Source organism: Nelumbo lutea, chromosome 3 (genome assembly GCF_056320005.1).
Source record: "Nelumbo lutea isolate HS-2025 chromosome 3, American lotus-T2T, whole genome shotgun sequence".
In the NCBI taxonomy this organism is placed as follows: Eukaryota; Viridiplantae; Streptophyta; class Magnoliopsida; order Proteales; family Nelumbonaceae; genus Nelumbo; species Nelumbo lutea.
In genome coordinates, this window is record NC_142686.1 from 457411 (window position 1) to 476726 (window position 19316).

General features: G+C 38.3%; 1 protein-coding gene across 3 annotated transcripts; it reads right to left on the reverse strand.

Moving 5' to 3' along the window:
• Positions 1-3025: 3025 nt before the first annotated feature.
• LOC148862248 (acetyl-coenzyme A synthetase, chloroplastic/glyoxysomal) lies at positions 3026-19019 on the reverse strand. 3 transcript variants are annotated; one of them, XM_088975328.1, is made up of 20 exons: positions 18730-19019; positions 18513-18654; positions 17961-18408; positions 16602-16745; positions 16343-16498; positions 16086-16208; positions 15787-15955; positions 14898-14980; positions 14432-14533; positions 14271-14359; positions 14032-14122; positions 12457-12570; positions 11658-11734; positions 11505-11583; positions 11233-11301; positions 10943-11118; positions 10311-10367; positions 10047-10137; positions 9836-9934; positions 3026-3447 (listed from the first exon to the last, which is right to left on the reverse strand). In XM_088975328.1, exons 3-20 carry the CDS (start codon positions 18165-18167, stop codon positions 3262-3264), a joined length of 2112 nt encoding a protein of 703 aa, XP_088831454.1. In that variant the 5' UTR covers positions 18168-18408; positions 18513-18654; positions 18730-19019; the 3' UTR covers positions 3026-3261. The 3 variants fall into 3 exon arrangements, with proteins under 3 accessions (XP_088831454.1, XP_088831453.1, XP_088831455.1); XM_088975327.1 differs by having other exon boundaries at positions 18513-19019; XM_088975329.1 differs by lacking the exons at positions 18513-18654; positions 18730-19019 and having other exon boundaries at positions 11505-11553; positions 17961-18489.
• Positions 19020-19316: the final 297 nt, after the last annotated feature.

The window sequence follows — 19316 nt, forward strand, 5'->3', positions numbered from 1 at the left end:
GCTCGCCTAGAGGAAGAAGAGAGAGAGATCGAAGTTCAGATGTTGTCGCCATCGTCCAGAGGAAGAAGAGAGAGATTGGAGTTTGGAGTTCAGATGCTGTCGTCGTCACCTAGAGGAAGAAGAGAGAGAGATCGAAGTTCAGATGTTGTCCTCGTCGCCGAGAGGAAGAAGATAGGAGATCGGAGTTCAAATGTTGTCACCGTCGCCCAGAGGAAGAAGAGAGAGAGATTCAGATGTTGTCACCGCCACCCAGAGGAACAAGAGAGAGAGAGAGAGATTGGAGTTCAGATGTTGTCGCCATCGCCCAAAGGAAGAAGAGAGAGATCGAAGTTCAGATGTTGTCGCTGTCGCGGAAGAAGAGAGAGAAAGAGATGGGAGTTCAAAGGGGGTTGCTGCCGCTGTTATTGTCGCCTAGAGGAAGAAGAAAGAGAGGTCAGACTTCAGTTTGCTGCCGCCACCGTCGCCCCTATTCGGTTCACTCATTCTCTGCTTCTTCAACAGAGCACCCCCACTGTTGAAGAAGAAAGAGGATGGAGTTCGCTCGTTCTCTGCTTTTTTTTTCTCTTTTTATGTTCTTGACTATTTAGAGATAGACAGATGCTTTACTTTTTTTTTTTTTTTTTTTTTTTAATTATTTTATACAGTGCGAATATGGTGCATTCTCTCTGGTGATTTGGTATTGATGGAGATTGGGAAGAAGATAGAGGGAAGAGAGAGAGAGGTCGGAGGAGGAAGGGTGTGCCAGGTCGAGAGGAAGGGGATAAGTGTAGCATTGGATTTAAAAAAATTTTAAAAGTCATATGATATCACGTGTTTATGGGATAAGGGTAGCATTAGTCAATTTTTAAACAATAAAAGTCCACTTAGTCAATTAGCAAAACCATAAAGATAATTTAAGAAATTTACCCTTCTCTTTATTCATAAAACACTCGCTTGAAACCCTACCCCATTCCCTTCTTTCCCCTTCTTCGATTATTTTAACCTCAACGGCTCTGTAACTGTCTTCCGGTGCTGGTCAAAATCTCAGGTAAGCAGCTGAGTTTTGGTTGTTTGGAGTTTGGAGTTTCGATGTAGAAGATCGATTGACACGACACTCCAGTCAAAAGTTCTAGATTTCATAGCAGATCCCTCCCCAACTGCAAGCTTCATCAATCCCTACGACTACCTCAAGATTGTTCCTAACCTGGATGACTCTCTCACCCGACATCAACCGAGATCCGATGTTCCAGCAACCAGTGATGTTTCTGACTCGCTCCAACCTGTCCTACCCAAAGAGTTACTATCAACCCCACCAATAAGACTTGGGTTCGCATCTTTCGCCCTCATGAAACCACCTCCGATTCCAATCTCCCTCTCCTAGTTTTCTTCCATAGTGGAGGTTTCATCCTCTTCACCTCTGCAACTCAACCGTTCCATGAGTCATATGCTCACATGGCGAGTGAATTACAGGCGGTGATCATTTCAGTTAGCTATCGCCTTGCTCCAGAACACCGTCTCCCCACAACCTATGAAGACACCATGGATGTAATTGTTTGGGTCAAGAATCAGGCGTTGGATGAATCCAACGGTGTGCCAAATCTAAAGTTCCCTTCTCAACAATGTGTCCCAGACTTATTTTTGATTACGAGAAAAATGTGTGCCAAACGCTCATACATATATTCTTAGAATCAATAAAATCTAGAATCCATTCTTTTCGGGATGGATTCTGTGAACGAGAAATATTAGAATTGATGCCAAACGGGCCTGAATTTCTCATGGGTGTGTGAAGATTTAGGATGACGAGAAATCTGAGAAAGCCACAGGCATTGAAATAGAGAATTCTGTCCTATCTGATTGGATTTCTTTCCATTGGTACGACGACACCTCTGGGGCTTAGCAGCAGTGTTGCTGAAGAAATCTAAAGAAATCAATTGAACTTCAAATTTTAATTTTATATGAATTTTATGTATACAATTGATTATATACAAATTAATTAATTAAATTAGTATAATAAAATTATTTATTTTATTAATATATTATATATTATATATTATTATATAATTATAATTTATATAATATTATATAAATATATAAATAATATATATGGGCCATATTAGGCTGGGCCGTGCCGGCCCGTAGGTGGCATAGCCCACAAACTATCATGCTGGGCCGTGCCGGCCCGTAGGTGGCATAGCCCACAAACTATCATGCCGGGCCGGTCCAAGTTCATACCGGTGCCGTGCGACGATTTACACCTCTACTTTGAGTTTTATTATATCGTTCTACCCAAATCATCGGAGGACAATTCCATTTAATGCACAGGAAAAAAAAAAAAAACGGTAGGGCATAGGCATGGAAAATCAATGAAATACCACTGAATCAGCTAGAAGCCTATAGAATACAATTGTTTTATTTGATTGTTTATGTGGAAAAAAATGAAAAGAAAACAATAGATGATGCATGAACATCATTGTTCGCATAAGCTTGTGTCCTGGGTTATTGGGTTATTTCAGTAACAGGGTCCGCATCATAGATTTTTCCTTACTAGAAATGTATATAAACTAATTTACAGAACCAAAATGGGTATTTGAAAAAAAATGATGAAAGGAAGGTCTTTGTTGAGTAGGGGAGGTTTTTATTAAAATGAAATTAAAGAGGAGATTTTTATGATTGTTAAAAATTTAAGGGGGAGGCTTCTATATTTTATTCTAAAATATATTGATACCGATAGATACCGGTTTATAGTATAAAATGTGAAAAGTAAAAAAATAAAAAAATTAGTTCTCCATGTTCGACAGCACATCCACGCGGCTTTTAGTCCACCACCAACGTATCAGGCAGAGGCCATAAAGGGCCCGTGGCCCGTAGGTAGCCCAGGCTGTCGAACGTGGACGGCGAAGGGCATAATTTCTTGGAGCCTCCAAATATGGTTTTCTGACTACTTCGGTTTTTATTTTCCTGAACTCTAACTTGGGTTAATTTCAGAAAGCAAACAGTTTCCCAACAAATGACATCCAAAATTATCAGTTGAACAGATTTGGCAGAATTGTACAAAATTGAAGCCTTCAATCTTTATTTAGTAGACCAATTCGATAGTTACAATGAATGATGTTTCACGCCAAACAGTGAAGGATGATAAAAGATGATAACAATGACCGATGAGAGATGATGACAATGCTGCCAAAATATTATTTGACTCATACAGGTAATCTCCACGCTTAAAACTTGTTGAGCCCGAATAGGAAGAAGGGTCATGAAGGATGGCTTCTAAATTCCTGACCTTTAACAATCACTGAGAGCAATAAGCTGGTCTACCACATTTGGATCTGCAAGTGTGCTTGTGTCACCAAGCTCATCTAATTGCCTAGAAGCAATTTTCCTCAGAATCCTTCTCATTATCTTTCCACTCCTCGTCTTTGGAAGGCCTGGTGCCCAATGGATTTTATCTGGGGCTGCAAATGCTCCAATCTGATAACCACTCAAGAATTTCAGACATAACATTCAACTTCTAGGCAGAACAAGAATGAAGACAACTCACCCAATCCAAACACTCATAATTAAAGCAGCAGTACAAAGATTTTCAACCAGAAGATGAGCTTTGATGATCAATCATGTGAAAATTGGTCATTAGAGCAAGTCATCACTCATATTGCACTAGATGTCCTATAGTTTAACCTTCATGTAAGAGAAGCAACTGGGAGCACATGTACATCAAAAGCCAACTTGATCAACTGGACCATAACCATCGAACTTATCAACTTTATTAGTATTATACTGTTGTTTATCCCAACATCATCATGGGTGATGCCCCTGCATTTCGCTCACTAATGCCCATTTGACAGGGAAAAGCAGCCAACAGGCATCTCTACCATATGTTTTGGTGAGGTTGGATGGGTCACTAATACAGGTACAATATGGGTGCTTCGGTAATTGACAGAATGGGATTGAATTGTGAATGAGAAATTATTACTAAATTCCTAGCATAAAGTTTACCTCCAAGGACAGATTATTACTTCAATTGCTTCTAGATTTTGTAACCGTGGTTTGAAGTATTGATACTCTCGAATCTCGATATTTCACATATCAAGAGTTTCATTCCCTCAAAAATATCTTGAATCTCGATATTTCACCTAATTCTCAATATTAAGCATATTGATGACCCTGAAAACTGATATTTATTGCACGATATGTGTGCAATATGTACCAATGTTTTTAACCTTGTTCATAACCTAAGGGGTGTTTGGCACAGATACTTTCTATCGTGTTGCTGATATGCCTCAATCAGCAATGCAACACCATAAACATAAACACAAAAAGTAGTAGGACAAAACCTATTTGATAGAGAGTTGATGTGGTGGTATAAGGTTTTATGCTTTGTTATTAAAAAGTTAGGTACAATTAAGATATACAACTCTGAAAAGTTTTCTGATATTTCATTTTTCAATATGCCACATCAGAGAGGGTATTGCTGCAAAACTTCTCTCCCATTTGTGGAAATGTAAAAATGTAGGTATCTGTAAACATGTAAAAGTAACCATTTATTATAAAAAACCAATGTGGCAAGTCCTAAAAAATGTGCAACAGCCCAAAAAAAGCAGCTATTCCAATAAACCTCTTTGACACCACCCTTAGAACAAAAATAAAAGATTTTATGTATTATATAATCAAATTTCAGTCTATTGTGGAACTCGTAATCCCTTAGATCCAAAGATCCACACTTGGAGGACACCCTATCCCACCCTATAACAAATTTTACCTGACAAAAGGTCCATATCCCTACTACATCATGTCTACCAAATGGAAAAAACTTCAAAATTCATGGACTCTGATGTCAACGTCTGTAGAATCTTAAACTGATCAAAAGAAAAAAAATCCTTACAAACTGAGAACCTAACAGTTGAAATTAACCCCATAACCAATAATCAAGACACAAAAATATTGGAGGTACCAACTCCTGATTATGCAGCATGTATTGATAATGAACATGCCTTAGAACAAATAGTCCTCTACGAGGTAAATACATTACTATTTCCTCCCTCTTGGCTCCTTCCTTCATACTTTTTTTTTTTTTGATCAATAACAGAATGCTTTATTAGATTGTAAAAATTGTGAAACTTTAAGTACAAGAGAGGGGAGGTAAAATATCTTAACTCCCCCACAACAGAGAACAAGAAAGAAAGCTAAAAAGTGGCCCAAAACAAAGAATCCTTACGCACCCCTTGTTTGGCTAACCCATCAGCCATGGAATTAGCACTTCTCTTCACCCAGCTGTACCTCATCTCAATATCCCTACTCAGCCATTTAAGTTTTTTCTTTTCATTTCTGTAGCTCCACAAACCATTGCTGTCTTCCTTCAACCACCTAATTACCACCTCCGAGTCCCCTTCAATGATCAAGCACCGAATGTTTAATTCTCTTGCTCTTTCGATTCCTTCCAAAGCTGCTAAAATCTCTGCCCTATGAGAGTCACCCTCATCAATAGGGCCAGAGAACATAGCAAAAATAATCCCAGCCTCATTTCTGAAAACTCCCCCCAGACTCTCTCAACACTAGGCTCTGCCCAATCCTCTGCAATTATCCTACTAGTAATGCCAACTACTGAACTAGATTCCAGTGCCCCTGTGCCTCTCAATGTTGCAAACCTCCCTGTTCATTGTGTCCTCATCTAGGCCTGTCAATGATACCCAAAACTGGCCTGATCTGACATCCAATTTGATTGTCTCGGATTCAGACGAGTCATACAATTTCGACTGTGATATAATTATATATTAATATATTATATATTACATTTTAATAATATAATATAATATAATATATTAAAGCCTTTGTTTGTTTACACAGCCTTTGTTCGTTTACACAGAACTTTTAAGTATTGTTTTGAATAAAATTTAAAAGCCTTTTGTATATTTAGTACACAATTGAGATTTTGAACAAGACAATTTTGTATTCGGCTGCAGTAAGTCCATTGGAGTCGGATGAAATCCGCAATCCAAAAAATCCGATCAGAGTCAAACTCAGATGCATTATTCATACATATGATTGAACCTTGGATCGGATTTGGATGCCATTAATCCCTTATCGGATCAAACTCCGATTTAGTTGAATCTGATCCGATTCCAAGCCTACCCTCATCACCTTTTATTAGGATATAGAGCTTCCAATCCCTCATTTTTCCATCCATCTCTCCCTATCCTCCACTTCTCTACCCACAATTCTCCCTAGTGAAATCCTCACTACCCAGAAAGAATATCCCCATAGAGTTGGTCATGCATACCTCATTCTCTATCTCTAATGGCAAAAAACTTTCCAAACCGATGCATCTGACCAATTATCACCTCAGGGTAAGCTGCCTTAACCCTTTATCAGCATCCACAGAAGAATTATAATTATACCAAGCCAACTCATCTTCCCATCTATATCAGTCTACTCCTTTACAAGATCCATTAATGCAGGGAAGGTTCTGTATGTCCTGTTGGGCAACATTCACACTACAAGCTCCCCTAAACATTCATGAATCACCACTACCTTCATTGATACTTACAGCTACATGGATCATCACATAGGAATCGCCATTTCTCACCTTTCCAACCCTAATGGTTGGAGAATGCAAAGCCCATCCTCAATCCTAGTTCCGCTGAAACTTTTTTGAAGCAACACCATGATTACCACTGTCTAGCATCCCTGTATACCCACATCCAGTTGGTGGCAACCAGTATGGGCATTGACCTAACTATTGTCCCCATCACAAATGCCAACCACATGCACCTCATCAAGAATGTCATTGACTTTAAGTTGAAGGGAGGGATGGACCTCCTGCAAGGCTGCATCTATTTCGAGCAAGGGTGTCAATGGACCGGTTTTGGATTGGACCCCATCCAGTCCAAAATCAATGGATTGGACGGACCAACAAGACAAATTGGATTGGACCAATCCAGTCCAAAATATTTATTAGATTGAATTGGATCTGTCCGTAATAAATTTATATTGGATTGGTTTGGATAAGAATATAGGTGTCAATGGACCGGGTTTGGATCGAAACCAATTTGAACAGATTGGACGGTCCAGACATTGAATTGGACCGGTCCAAATGGTCCAAAATATTCATTGAATTGGATTGGACCTGGTCCATTTAAAATGGACTTACTCTGGACTGGATCAGATTGGACCAAATCCAGTCAAATTGATGCCCATAATTTCAAGGACCACTTCAGCCTTCAAGAGCAATAACATGTCTGGTGAAGGCATTATTATAGTTTCCTCATCTCTGTGGGACTCCACCACCACCCCAACAAATCTAACCCAATGAAGTAAACCTTTATAATTTTATTCCTCCTGTGAACTTTGAGATTTTTTTTTTTTTTTGAAAAGGTAACAGAATTTTATTAGATAAAATAAAGAGTACATGAGGAGATGTACAACATAAAAGGGGAAACCCCTGAGGATTACACCGGAATCAAGTTGTCACTATACATTATGTCCATGTGTGCTCCTAACTTAACTAAACCATCCACAATAGAGTTTAGTTCCCTCGGAATCCAAATCAGATTAGCACTCAGCAGATCCAGAGAATCTCAAGCTTCTGTCAAAAAATGACTTAATCTCCATGGACCACCTTTTTCTCTTAACCATTTGATAGTATTTGCTGAATCTCCTGCTATGGTTAAGTTTTGAATGCCCCGGTTTCTAACTATTCTGATTCCCATGAGAGCTGCCAACACTTCCTCCTTGGTAGAATCAAAAACACCTATTGGACCACTAAAAGTCCACACAATAACACCCCTTTCATCTCTTACTATACCAGCCACTCCTGGGTTGCCTTATGTGCTCCCATCAAAGTTTTAGTGTTGTCCCTCCCTCCCTCCTTACTAACACACGGGGAACAGCAGGGGGGGAAATCGACTGGGAGAAGAGAAAATGTGCACTTCTGTTGAGGTTACTGAGAATCCTTTGAACATATCAGAATTAATGGCCCAAAGATTACAGTGTAGACTAATTTGGGACAACTCATGGGATTTTTTCTTGTTTTCAAATAATCGATTATTTCTTTCTTCCCAAACTCCCCACAATACTGCATAGAGGTGTAAATCGGGCCGTTCCGCCCACAGCCTGGCACGACAGCATGCGGGCCGTGCCAGGCCTGACACAATCGTGTGGGCCGTGCCGCCTGCGGTCTGCATGCCAGCATGACCCATATATTATTTATATATTTTATATATTTATATAATAATATAGTATATAATATATTAATAAAATAAACAATTGTTTTCAATTTTATTATACAAATTTATTTAATTATTGTATAGGAGCAATTGTATACATCAAAGTTCATATAAATAAAAATTTTAAGTTTATTTTTCAATTTTTTTAAATAGATAGTTTTGGCCCAACCCACGGCCTGGCTCATGGCATGGCATGGCATGGGCTTGGGGCTGTGCCGGGCCAATCCCCAAGTTATCCTAGGGGAGGACGACACGGCCTGCGGGCTGGCACGCCTGTTTTACACCTCTAATATTGCATGTAGTATTGTTTGCCAATAGATTTCGCCTCTTTTGCTAAGACCACTGCCTTGCCATTGTTGAATTAAATCCCGGATGCTTTCAGGGGCAACCCAACTATACCCCGCCAACTTCAGGAAGTGGTGTCAAATTTTCTTCGTCTCATTGTAGTAAGTGATTAGTTGATTCTCCTGCACTCAAGCACAAAGAGCAAGCATGGGGAGAAATGAAAAGTCTTCCCAAGCTCTTCTTTTGAAGAAGGTCACAAGTGTTGGTCCTTGGCAAGCTGGCTTCCCACACAAAGAAGAAAACTCTTGTGGGGATGTGGCTACTCCAAACCTTTTTAAATGGGAAGGGGTGCTCTGATCACCTGCAGTCAAAACCTTGTAGAAGGACTTGGAAGAGAATTCACCTATAGGGTGAGGGGACCAAATCCTAGAGTCCTGAGAACTAGGTGAGATGTAAACCTCCTTTAGAGCTTGAAGTAGGTCTGCTACTTCGGTTGTCTCTGGGTCTCCTAGAGGTCTTTTAAGGCTTAGGTTCAGGGTGTTCTCGGAGGAAGAGGCAGGAATGCAAGCAGAAATGGTTGCATCTTGGTCTTGGGTTAGACTAAAGAGTCTTGGGAAGGATTCAGCAGGGTAGAGTGGCCCCACAAGAGGTCTTTCCAGAATTTAATCCTGCTACCATTACCTATACCTACTTTGTACCTAATTAAAGGGAAAAACGAATTGCCAATAGAAGTGATGCCTTTCCAAGGGTTCGTGGATTTTACCCGGTTCAAATGGAGATTGCTATCCCAACCATTTGAGCTTGTCACTTTTGAAAATTCATCTTAATAACCTAAGGCTAGGAATTAAGATCCCCAATGCCCTCCTGGACCCATAGGCCTTTAAGAGAGCCCTTGATCAATTCTAATACAAAGCTACCAAGATTTACAGATGTGTGTCATATAGGCAATACTGTCCCTGTCCTACTTGGCTTATCTGACCCCAGAACCCATTTCTCCACTCTGATCAGTTTGCATATTTCATGAGGAAGGTTCTGGAAAGATGTAGGTTCCACCATGTACAGTCCTGCACCTTCTGGGGTCCAAAATTTCAATTCAAAATTCCACCTCTCCTAAATATACAGACATCCTAAGAGTTATCATGAAACCATTACATGATCCCAGAAAATGTTAGCCTTGTCTAAACAGGCCACAATGACTTCAATTCTAATGGGTACTTAAGGGTATGCATGATTCATAATGGCTTATTAATTTTAATGTCTTCTAATACTAATAAAGGTCAAAGATCTTTAATGCATATTTCTTTCAGAAATTCAGAATTCATGTTAAGAAAATCACTGAAATAGATCCTTACCTGATTTCTTACAGTTAATATAAGGCTTTTCCGGAGTTCTTCACTGTAAGGAACACCCTCAACTAGTGTAACAAATGCATAAATCCCCTGTCCTTTGACCTAGGAGCAAGCAGAGCATAACATGTGATTACAATATAGGTTTGGAGACATTCCTCAATGGAAGTATCTACTACAGGTATTCTGTGACTTTTAGGTATACAAGATGGGGTACCTCATGCTCAACACCAACCACAGCAGCTTCAGCACATTGAGGGTGCGAAACTAAAGCAGATTCCACTTCTGCAGTGCCAATACGGTGTCCACTGCATACATTAACAGAAATTAAAGAAAAACCCACATAGCGCATTATACATTTAAGCCACACCTTGGTCATAGAATTGTAATTTTGTTTTTACTCATGCTCCATGTATGCATTCACTGTATATGCTCATTTAAAAATGAAAAGCTATGCAAAACAATGAATTCCAGAAGGTACCTGACATTGATAACATCATCAACTCTTCCAGTAAGCCAATGGTATCCATCCTTGTCCCTAAATCATAAAAAATAGCTAGAGTAAAAACACATCCGTACATGAAAATGGCCATTTAGCTTTTAAAGGATGCAGTATGAGAATGCAGCCTTAATGCATTTGGGAGCTCAAGATACAGACAAGTAACTCGCAGATCTGTGGCAGAACAGTTAGAAAAAGGAGTGGCCTTAATGCATTTGAGAGCTCCAATGCTAGTTAGACTCTAGCCTAGAACCTCAAACAATAGTGTCTTTCTGCTTGATATACCCCTTTCTTTCTTGAATTCAATTCAGTTATTTTGACAAATTTGCATTCCTAGACATTTTCCATATTTACATAAACCATTAATTTCCCCAGCACCAATTTTTAGTTTCCCACTTAAACCACAACTGTTCTACACATGTAGACTAAAATGTGTGCACTAAAATTTTTTTTGATGAATTGCATGCACTAAAAATTCTGCCCTGACTATTTAACATAATATACTGAATCCTTTCTGTAACCAAGAAATCTTAAACATCCTGTTACCATGAAAACACTAACAACCTGCATCACAGGTTGACTGATGAAAACTAAAATTCCAGCAATAATATTACCTGCTACAGCCATCACCACTGAAATAATAGCCTGGAAATGGCTTAAAGTATGTAGTTTCATATCTTTCATGATCACCATAAAGGGTACGAAATGCCCCAGGCCATGAGCTCTTCACGCATAGATAACCACTGCACTCGCCTTCAATCTCAGTTCCCTTCTCGTCAACTATGACTGGCTATATGTTCACCCAAACCATAACAATTGAGATGAAAATGAAAGAGGTACAAGTGTACACTCACAAAAGAAAGGAAAATAAAAGTGCAGGTGTATCAGTTTTACATGCACAAACCTGGATACCAAAGAAAGGGAAGGTGGCTGAACCAGGCTTCTGTGGCCAGGCCCCTGGTAAGGGAGCAATCTGCAATATATTAAGCAACACCAAATTAGACTAAGGTAAAATATTAACAAAAATTATATTGTGTTTTATTTTTCTTCTTTAGAATATGAAATAACAGTACTATATCAAATTGTGGTTATGCTATTGTAAACCATATTTATGATTAGGGATGTTTACCATAGGGCATCAGCAAAACCAAAGAAATGAAGCAGATACAAAATTACCATGAAGCCACCAGTCTCAGTTTGCCACCAAGTGTCTGATATTGGGCATCTTGAATTTCCAACAACATTGAAAAACCACCTAAAAAATGAATTTTTTAAGATCCTTCGAAAATAAAAGACTTTAGACCATACAGAGCAGAGAAAACTTGAAACCTCCATGCACTTGGATTGATGGGCTCTCCAACACTTCCAATAACCCGTAAGGATTTGCGAGAGTAACGAGCCACATACTGCACAGAAAGCAATATACTGAACCAATAAGCCATGATCCGTTATAGCATCATATGAATTAGTTGGTTGTACAACTTTGATAATCCACCCAAACCCGTGTTGGTCTCGTAACAGAAAAGAAAACAAATTAAATATGTAATACTATAATAGTCAAAAGTTTTCCACTAAACTGAACCAAAACATACACAATATGCATAATGCAGTAATATTATTACAACAAGGTGCCTGTCATCATCCATGCCATATTCCAACTATAATCTAGGTAAACCTACCAAGGGAAACTTGTTCCCAGGTAACACTTGATAATTATGTCAGAACCTAACACATGTCCAGCAGTTAAGCAAGATGGAAAAACATTGAGATGGTTACACATTTAATACTGTATTTACTATTAAAAAGATCCACACGTTGTAAGTTATATCATATTGAATCCACAGAAGAGGGCATAAGTACTATAAAATGCCAAAGGCTAGGTCCTCTGTCCTTGTCCAGTCCACCCCTTCCAAGACCCTGGCTGGGATCAGCATTGGGTAATGGTCTTATCACATGCAAAGAAAAAGTATGAAAGATATGCAATCACTCCTTCACTTCAAATTTTAAAATAAAATATGGCATTTCAGCTAGTTGGTATCACATCATTCCTGGATAAAGATAATAATCATCCAAAGAAAAAAAAATCAACTAATAAGATAGGTTAGATGTGATTCTGGAAATGGTTTACCTCATCCCCTTCCCGCATGAGAGAACGGACCAGTGTTGGAGCAGTATAGAATATTGTTACTTTGTATTTGTCAACAATGTCCCAACAACGTCCAGGATCTGGATAACTGGGGGCCTGCAGGTATCAATGTATTTGTTTCTTTGTTGCAATGCACAATCTTAAAATAAATGGTACGTGCAAGGGGTGAGCTATCTGTGTCCATACATCATCACCAAAGAAAAAATGCAAATTAACATACAGATTACTCTGTATGGTTGTATTGAATATTGGTTGGTTTATCTGTATCAATTCTCATTATCTCTATTGCTTGCCCATATAAGTATAGACTCCTTTACTGACTATCAAATAACCTTCAGAAACCCAAAGATATCTAGTGAAAAAATGTAGTGTAATGTCCATGGAGAGCATCTTGCTGACCTATAAAGTTCTTTTAAATGAAGAGGGAAGATAACTTGCCAATGGATAATAGTTTTTTAAGAAGTTTTTTGCTGATTTCAGTTTGAGGCATCATCCAGGATCCATATTCATGAGGGTTTGGCAAAAGTCTTAGTGCCAGCTGCCAACCTGATGCAACTCTCCTCCTTTATCCAGGCTTGGGACCAGCAGTGTAAGACAAGCTCACGCTGGTGGAGTTTTTGAGGCATTATCCAGATGATACAGAAAATATTGTGCCAAATACCAAGTATCAGCATTGTCCAAGTGTCGACATGGTTAGTCCCTTTAGTTTTGAGGTGTCCCGGTGACACCAGTTTTTGTATAAACTGTTTCATGATTTCTGAAATAAGCAGGAATTCCAGGAAAGTTTCATGCTACAAATTTCTATGGCAGCTATCAAATAAGCTGTTTTATGTTAACAGGGACTATTATGACTGCCAAATACAGTTATTCAACACATTTTGTGCCCCTTGGTGTCACATCTGAGATGAATACCAGTACCTAGATACTTAAATAGCATTCCCGATGGATTGAAATCAGAGGTGAACAAAGAGAGCTTATACAGTGGAAATTCACTGTTTTAGACCTTACATATAACATGTGTTCTGTATAATTTTGATTGGCTTAAATTGAGAAGTGAGCGGTTTTGGTTATTGGGCTGTTAATGGGATTTGGCCTTATTTGTTCTGTTTATTCTTATCACCGTGTGTTGCATTGTTGCTGCCACCAATCAGGGGCATACTTGTAATTTTCTTATTTCCAGTGGTTAATATAAAAGGCAGTAGGCTACACAAGACCGCCTAACCAGGGGCATATTTGTAGTTCTTCTTCCTTATTGATTTCTAAATTTGTGAAGTTATTGTTTCTATTGTTGGTTTACAAGACGACTGCTTCCATTTTGCTTTTTTCCATCATGTATATCATCTTTTTATTTCTGATTGTATCTGAGCTAGTGAAGAGTTATGTTCATTGCATGTCTATGAATAAACCTAAAAAATGAATTTATGCATTTTGTAAATGATGTTGGCAATCATATTGACGTGAAGTCTGTCTGCAAGTTTTATCTTGTTAAGCTGATAAACCTTACTGGATATGCTATATGTATATATAGACACACAGTTACGAGTTTGAGTTAGATACCCCTTCAAAAACTACCACAGTCGCTCCATTTAGCAAAGGACCATATGTAACATAGCTGTGTCCAGTAATCCAACCACAATCAGCAGTACACCTAAGGTCAAGGTGGAAAAACATTTAAGATCTCAGCGCACATGATTTGACTCTCAAGCATTTTTTTGATGAATAACTTGACTCTCAGGCATTCCATTAATGGAAATTATTTTTAGTCAAAAAAGTATAAGTCAAATTTACCACTATACCAGTATATGTCGGATGGTTTGTAGTCAAATGTATATTTGAATGTTGTTGCAGTGTATATCATGTATCCCCCAGTTGTGTGCAGAACACCCTGTATTAAACATGTCAGTTGTGAACACAAAATGCATGGAAGAAATAACTAATAACCTTTAAGAAAAGTCACCTTTGGCTTTCCTGTGCTCCCACTAGTATAGAGAAGAAAAAGTGGATCTTCTGCATCAACCCATTCAACCTCACATGTGGTTGGATATTCTGGGACGATATCCTGGAAGATTGTCCTCAATCATAACAAAAGCAAATGTTATCTTTATTCAATAATGTAAGCTACATGATTTTTTTATAAGTAAGCCACGTGATTTAGTGTCAAGGTTAACATCAATCTCCTTGATAAAATATGTATCATTAATTCATTACTTTTGAAGAGTTCATATTAGGTAATACTATTGCTATTGTCATTCCTTCCTTGATATTGTGATGACCTGTTAACTTCATTAGCATACTAAAAATATTCAAAAGGGAGTGACATAATGATGAACTTGCTAGATGAGGAATGTGATGCTTTTATCATGCTTGTGTAATGTATCTTGTTTAAGAAATTAGAGATCCCAGAAAAACTAAGATATACTAGCCTGCCACCAGATATCTCTTCCTTGTTTCCATTTTGTATCTTGTCTATTCATGGCCGACTGGTTTTCATAGGTCAAACATACATCTGCTCAAGGAAAGAAAGGGAGCTAATGGTAAGTATCTTGCATCAATTAAACATTAAGAAAATGCACTGGCAACTTCATAAAACACAATTAGTAAATCCATTCACCTACTACCGGTGGTGCATTGTAACACTTTTTGGATCAAAACTTGTAATAAGAAAGAAGGGAACTTAAGCTATTATGATATACTTGCTCAACATCCTGCCTAAACTTGTAATAAGAAAGAAGATAAAAATGAGGAACAAAAGTTCTGTGCTTAAGGAGAACACTTGGTTAATTCATTACATCTAATACAAAACCAGATATTAAAATTCCATATATTAGGTCTACAATTACCATTTTCCTTCTTAACTTAAACTTAGAAACATGATTCTCCATCTATATGCCTGAACTCCAAAGATTCAATACCTAAACATTAATCTTCAGCATCACTTTATCAATAATGATTTGTTAAGGCTCAACCTCTGAACAGATTCCTCACATACCATTCAACAGAAAAATATAACAATCTTTGCTTCCTCTTCCAAAAGTTACAATTTTATGATACCATGCTTAAGTTTCAACTTAGTACTTCCACTTTGATAGATTAATTACTAAGAAGAACAGTGTGGAACCTAAAAATCTAATGTTTGCCAGATGTATTTCATGACCAACTGAAATCTCATTAACAAAAAATAGTATTAAGAACATGAATAAAGTATATGTAATGCTATAAAGAGCAAGAGTTCTAGTCAAATTTAGGTCCAATAAAAGCAAAATAATAGATTGTTCACCTAATTTCACAAAGCAACTTCCTCAAATCACTTACCTACAGAAACTCCACTTTTGGCTGATTCAACCAAGGCAACATCTACTATGTCTTTAAGATGGATGACTTTAGGACCTCTTTGAACAGCATTGCAAGTTATTACAGCTTTAGGTTTGCAATCCACAATTCTTTGAGCAAGAGACTCTGCAGAGAATCCAGCAAATACAACCTAAAAGGAACCAACAGAAAAAGTAGTGAATGGTATAATGGCTAATAGTTCATTCATGAAAAATCGATAGAGGTTCAACTATGTATAAGAAAAAGTGACCAGTGGAATAAAGATTGATGTTTTGCAGTACCGAGTGAACAGCACCAATGCGAGCACAAGCCAGCATTGCAATTGGCAATTCCATCAGCATGGGTAAATAAATTACAACGGCATCTCCCTTTTGCACACCAATGTCTTTCAAGTAATTGGAGAGCTGTTAACAAGATGCATTAACTAAAAAATAAAGAATAGCTGAATTGGTGTTTACTTGCAGATAAATGAAGGATTCTTACTTCAAGACGAGGATGGGGAAGGGGAATAAGGGAAAGGGCTGGAGAAAACAATCACCTGGCAAACTTTCTCCAACAGACTGCTGTATGTCAAGCTCCCATCTTGACCCAGGTCATTCCCTTCCCAATATATTGCAATTTTGTCACCATTTCCTGCTTCAATATTCCTATCCAGTGCATTGTAGCATATGTTTGTAATACCACCTTTGAACCACTGAGCATAAATATCCACAGAGATAATAACTTCAGCTATTCTCTGCAAATCCTTCTAAAATTGGTTGAACTCAAGTACTTCAATATCAGAAAAAAAATATCACCTCAATCTTAATAGGGCCCTTCCTGACATCCAAATTCTCTGAGTAAACTTGTGTACCCCACTTCTGTTTCCAGTAAAATTCTGATGCTATCTCCGACCAAAATCCAGCAGGATCTGTAATCGACCTTTTATACATCCCTAGGTACTGATCAAACATTTCCATATTGTAAGTAAGAAAAGAAGAACAATTTACTCTAAATTGGGGTGTCGATTTCTACAAAGCAAAAGTAAGAAATAAGAATGTAGACACATGATAATCCCCCAAAATGTTGATTTCCTACAAAAAGGCAATAAGATGTGCAGTTTTGTGCAAAATTAGAAGCAGATATAGTCATATAATGCATCAAAATGTTGAGGATTGTGGGTCTGTTAATGGAGGAGTGGAAGAGAGCGTTTGCTTTGGTACTTTTCAAAAGCCAAAGTAGAAGCCCATTTGGGAGCGTTTAATTTTGATGAAGAAGCTAATGGGAGAGGATTGTAGCGAGAGTTGTGAAAAAGGCTGTACAATGAAAAAAATTGGCTCTCCGGACTCCCCCGATTGTTAACCCAACATTGCCTTATATATAGGTGGGCCCTGCCCTCAAAGTCAAAACCCACATCGTGAAAGAGAAGAATAAAACGTTATCTTTATTTTCAAAAAGATGTTATCATACAAAGGGAAGAATAAGTAGAATTTTATGCAAACTAAGACCATTCAATTCAAGATAAATGCCAAAATGTTGGTTTTACACAGAACAAGCGGAGTTTATACAAAATTAGGAACATCCACATTCAATTAATGCATCAAAACATCGATTTTTTTTAATGCAAAATTAGGAAAACCAGTATTCATATTGAAATAACGTATCAAAATGCTAATTGATATTATAATAGATGAAAAGGCGGAATTTTATGCAAATATTAGAAATACCGATTTTCGTATTCAAACAATATATCAAAATGATAAGTTTTTATATTAACTAATAAAAAAATAAGTGGGGGTATATATTCAGAACTAAGAGCCCGTTTGGTTCACGGAAATAGGGGCCTGGAATTGGATTCTAATTGTTTGGTTGGACGAAATTGAAATCCCATCCTATTCCTGAATCCTGATGAAATGGCGTTCCCCATTTGAAGGAATGGCCATTCCCTCCCCTTCACAGCTATTGGAACAGACCATTTCGATTTTGATTACGAGGAATTTTGATTCCGATCCCGAACACCCACATTCAGATAATGAATCAAACTGTATTTTCATTGTTAAGAAATAAGAAGGCTACTTTTATGCAAAATTAAGAACAGCCAAATTCAAACAACACCTCGTAATGCCAAATTCCCAGGAACGCAAAACTCCAATTCGCTTAAACTCATTGACACTCACCTTCTCCGGTGACGGAACCAAAGCCTGGCGTGAGAACTCCTCGCAGGGGAACACCAGATCGTTCTCCTCCGAAGCAAGCGCTTCCCCGAGTATGACAGCATTCAAATGCGAGATCTCTCCGGCCCCGGATGGAAGAACCATCATGGACTCTACATGCCGGAGATAGTTCGAAGTATTCATCTTTTTTGTTCCGTCCGGCGTCCCCATCCCACCTGATAACCTCTTAAGAAGCAAATCTAGCGAGAAGATACCTGGTACAAGAAAACGACGAAGAAATAGTAATATGAATAGTAGCAGTAGCAATAGTAGAGGGAAACCCGTTATAGACAGCCTTGCGCGCAGCAGATCCGGAGTCGTAATGAGTCGGGATTGGATAAGTTTCCCGTTATACACAGATCACAGCCTTGCGAGCAGGAGCAGCAGATCCGAAGTCGTAGTAGAGGGAGAACTGAGAAGAGCGTTTTAATCTATGGTAAGGAAGTTGGGAGAGGGAAAGCGGGGGCTTGTAAGAAAAGGCGGGCGGTGCGTGAGAGAAGAGACGCGCGTACTCACCAAGAAAATGAGACTCACTGGGCCACTGGCACTGGGGTGGGGCTACTGGGCCATGCGAATTACGAAGCAAGAGATCCCAGTCTGGCAGTCTCCCAGATATATAAGAAGAAACCCAGTTACCTTAAAAATTATGCTTTATTATCTGAAAATTAAGATTTCATTTTGACATCAATAAAGCAATAATAATGATAATAAATTCTAAAATACAGACACAAACATGCATGCTGTTGGGTTCCATGATTCTAATTCTACATCTTCGGTCGGTCTCGGGAGACGATGATGATATAATTGATAAAACTTAAAAAATGGGAAATTTGACTGTGAGAATTTGTTGAAAAATGGAATGAGTAAGATTTCTGGCGAGGTTTTAAATTTTAGTGGTGGAGGGCGGCCGAAGGTTCAGCAGAAGTTTTTTTTTTTTTTTCCGGTTTATGTGCTTGATTTAGATGATCTGAATTTTGATGGAATTTTGGTTTGGAAGGAACAAATTTCTGAGGGGTTTTGGTTGGCTGGAAGAAATAATTTGTTGGAATATTTATTTATTGGCTTGGCCCAGTTAGTCAGACATCACACTGTTTGTTTGTCTGATCTGATAGACTTTGAGTTAAAGTGATGGGTTTGGACATTGTGGTGGAATGGAATTAATCCGAATTTATTCCTTTTTACAGCCTGTAATTACTCAATCAGTTGCTTAGCATTTTATATCTATCTGGCGTGGGGCGTTACCGTACCATTAATCGATCGGTATACGCCATTGCCAGCTTGAGGTAGTTCAAGTTCATCAGTTAATCCAAATTCGAGCTA